Source organism: Bison bison, unplaced genomic scaffold, assembly GCF_000754665.1.
Source record: "Bison bison bison isolate TAMUID 2011002044 unplaced genomic scaffold, Bison_UMD1.0 scf7180017864340, whole genome shotgun sequence".
Classification (NCBI taxonomy): domain Eukaryota; kingdom Metazoa; phylum Chordata; class Mammalia; order Artiodactyla; family Bovidae; genus Bison; species Bison bison.
Window position 1 is genome coordinate 5519528 of NW_011494912.1, and position 2551 is coordinate 5522078.

At 65.3% G+C, this 2551-nt stretch overlaps 1 protein-coding gene across 1 annotated transcript in view; it reads left to right on the forward strand.

Moving 5' to 3' along the window:
• The window catches only part of UPK3B (uroplakin 3B), a 5600-nt gene that overhangs the window by 1291 nt on the left and 1758 nt on the right, over window positions 1-2551 (forward strand). Inside the window, exons 3-6 of the mRNA XM_010854358.1 lie at window positions 52-289; window positions 1385-1464; window positions 2246-2375; window positions 2439-2490. Of these exons, the coding sequence (XP_010852660.1) occupies window positions 52-289; window positions 1385-1464; window positions 2246-2375; window positions 2439-2490 (500 nt within the window). The remainder of the gene's footprint in view (window positions 1-51; window positions 290-1384; window positions 1465-2245; window positions 2376-2438; window positions 2491-2551) is intronic.

Below are 2551 nucleotides of genomic sequence, written 5' to 3' on the forward strand. Positions count from 1 at the left end.
CCCCGTGTCTTCTGCCCTCGGCCCCCAGCTGCCTGTGCCTCCCTCCTGCAGCCTCTAGGGTCTTCCAGAACCCCCAGACACTGGCTGAAATCCCAGCCTCCCCACGGCTGCTGACCGATGGCCACTACATGACACTGCCCCTGACCATGGACCAGCTGCCCTGTGAGGACCCTGCGGACGGCAGTGGGCGCGCCCCCGTGCTTAGGGTGGGCAATGACGCCGGCTGCCTTGCTGACCTCCATCAGCCTCGCTACTGCAATGCCCCCCTCCCGGGCCCGGGGCCTTACAGGTGAGTTGCCTGACCTGAAACCTGGAAGGGAGCTGCACTGGGAAAGGGAGGGTGGGGGTTGGGTTCTGAGACCAGGGCTGCCCCCAACCCTACCCCCGCCCCAGTCTCCGCCCAGGCCTCTGGCTGCAGGCCGAGCCAGCCCCTCCCCTTCTCCAGCTTTGGTATCTTCCTGTGTGCGGTTGGATCTCCTGGAGGGGCAGGTGGCCTCCACGAGGAGGTGGGCATCACAGAGCCGGTAGGGGATGGGCCAAGCATGTGGGGAGGGGAATGCTGGAGACCGCTCCCCCCCAACCACAATTTGGGTCTGGCAGGAAAGTCAGCCTGGGGCTGAGGGTGGAACCCGGGTGGGAGAGCAGGGGTCCAGCGAGCAAGGGGACAAGGCCAGACATCCTCAGGGTGACCAAGTGCGGCTGGGGGACCCGGCAGGTGCCACAGGGACGGCGGGGCAGAGTGTAGCCGCCTTCCACGCCCACGCCCCTCACCCTCTGACCCAGTGGCCACTCCCTGACTCAGCCTCCCGCCCTGTCCCTAGAGACCACGAGAGCCGGCTCCCGTCAGTAGCAGGTGCCAGCCTGCCTGGATCCCAGAGCGCCCACCCCGAACAGAGATGCAACTCAAGTTCTGGGCGGTGCCCTCGGAGCTCAGCCTGCCCACTCCCCTGATCCTGGTCTCTGAGCACGCCCTGAGCACACCTCTCCCTCCTGGCCTTTGCCAGGAGGGGTGCCCCCTCCTATTGGGGGGCCTTCCAAAGCCTCGCAGACTCCACACAGCCAGCAGTTTTCCTCCGGAGAAGAGGGGCTGGGGCCTCACACACCCTTGTGAGCCACCCTGAAGCCCCCGTATGTGGCATTTAGTCACGGGGACCCCTGAACCAGAGAGGGTGTCTGAAGAGTGACGGTTCAGATGGCTGAGGGCTGGTGGCAGAGGTTGCTGTGGCCAGAGAGGTCTCGGGGTGCTTAGCACAGGGTGCCCCCCTCCCCTGAACATGACAGGCCCACAGCCTGGCCATCATGAGCTGCCTGGGGCCTGGCTGAGGTGGGGGCCTTGCCCAGAGCAGTCGAGGCGCAGAGCCTCACCCCTGGTCCTCTCCCCCAGGGTGAAGTTCCTGCTGACGAACTCCAGGGGCTCACCCCAGGCCGAGACGAGGTGGTCCGACCTCATCGCTCTCCGCCAAGGTAGCGTGGAGGGCCGGGCGCTCCAACTCCAGTGTGCCCTGTGGACCAGCCAACTTTGGCACCCTGGTCGTGCTCAGCCGGCCCCTCCCCTGGCTACCATGGGACTGGGGCCCCCGAGTCAGAATCCAAGTCCTGGCCACCCCCTAAATAGAACCTCCCACTAGAGGGTGAGATACTGGGTCAGCCCCCTGGGCAGAGACACCAGCTCTGTCCACCCCAAAATGTTTGCCAACCCTTGGGTGCCCTAGGCTGAAGCCCCATCTTGGACAGAAATAGTCTGCCCTTCCTTCAGGGAGCCAGCCCTGTGCTGGGCACTGCTGGGTAGAAAAGAGGGGCCAGGGCAAGAAAGAGGCTGGAGCCGTGGTCCTGGGAATTCTGCTCTCAGCGGAGCGCCAAGGACCAGCGGTTCAGCAGACCAAGAAAACTGCACGTCAAAGGCCGAGTGTCCCATGGAAGGGTGCCTGGGAGACAGGCTGCAGAGACGGGTCAGGAGGGGAGGGGGCGTGGGTCTCGTTACGTGAAGGCCTTGAATGCCAGGCTCCAGGGAACAGGGCAGCACCCGGTCGGCCCTGAGCTCCGCTGCCTCTCTGCCTGCCACGGGAGGTGGGAACAGTCCGGCCGGTGAGACCATGGCGGAGGCTGGCAGAGCGCAAGTGCCGTGGCAGAGAGGGGCAGATGAGCGGGCTCAGGGTGCTGGCTGGGGACGTGAGGCAGTCAGCATGGCGGGGAGGGGACTGCCCTGGGGTCCGAGGGCAGCCTCTGAAAGCCGCTGTGTGTGCAGGGAAGTCCCCAGGCTCCATCGACACGTGGCCCGGGCGGCGGAGTGGAGACATGATCGTCATCACGTCCATCCTGTCTTCTCTGGCCGGCCTCTTGCTCCTGGCCTTCCTGGCAGCCTCCAGCGTGCGCTTGTGAGTGGCGACCCCCGGAGGGCCCCTTGCCCCCCCATAGCCCCTGCTCTCTCTCTGGCCCAGCACCTTCTGGAAGCCCTGTAGTTTTGAGTTGGGTGGTTCCCCTTCCAGCAATGTGCAGGGAATTTCCACCCTGAGTGTCTCTCATCTAGGAGCTCAGGGAGGCAGTCCAGCAG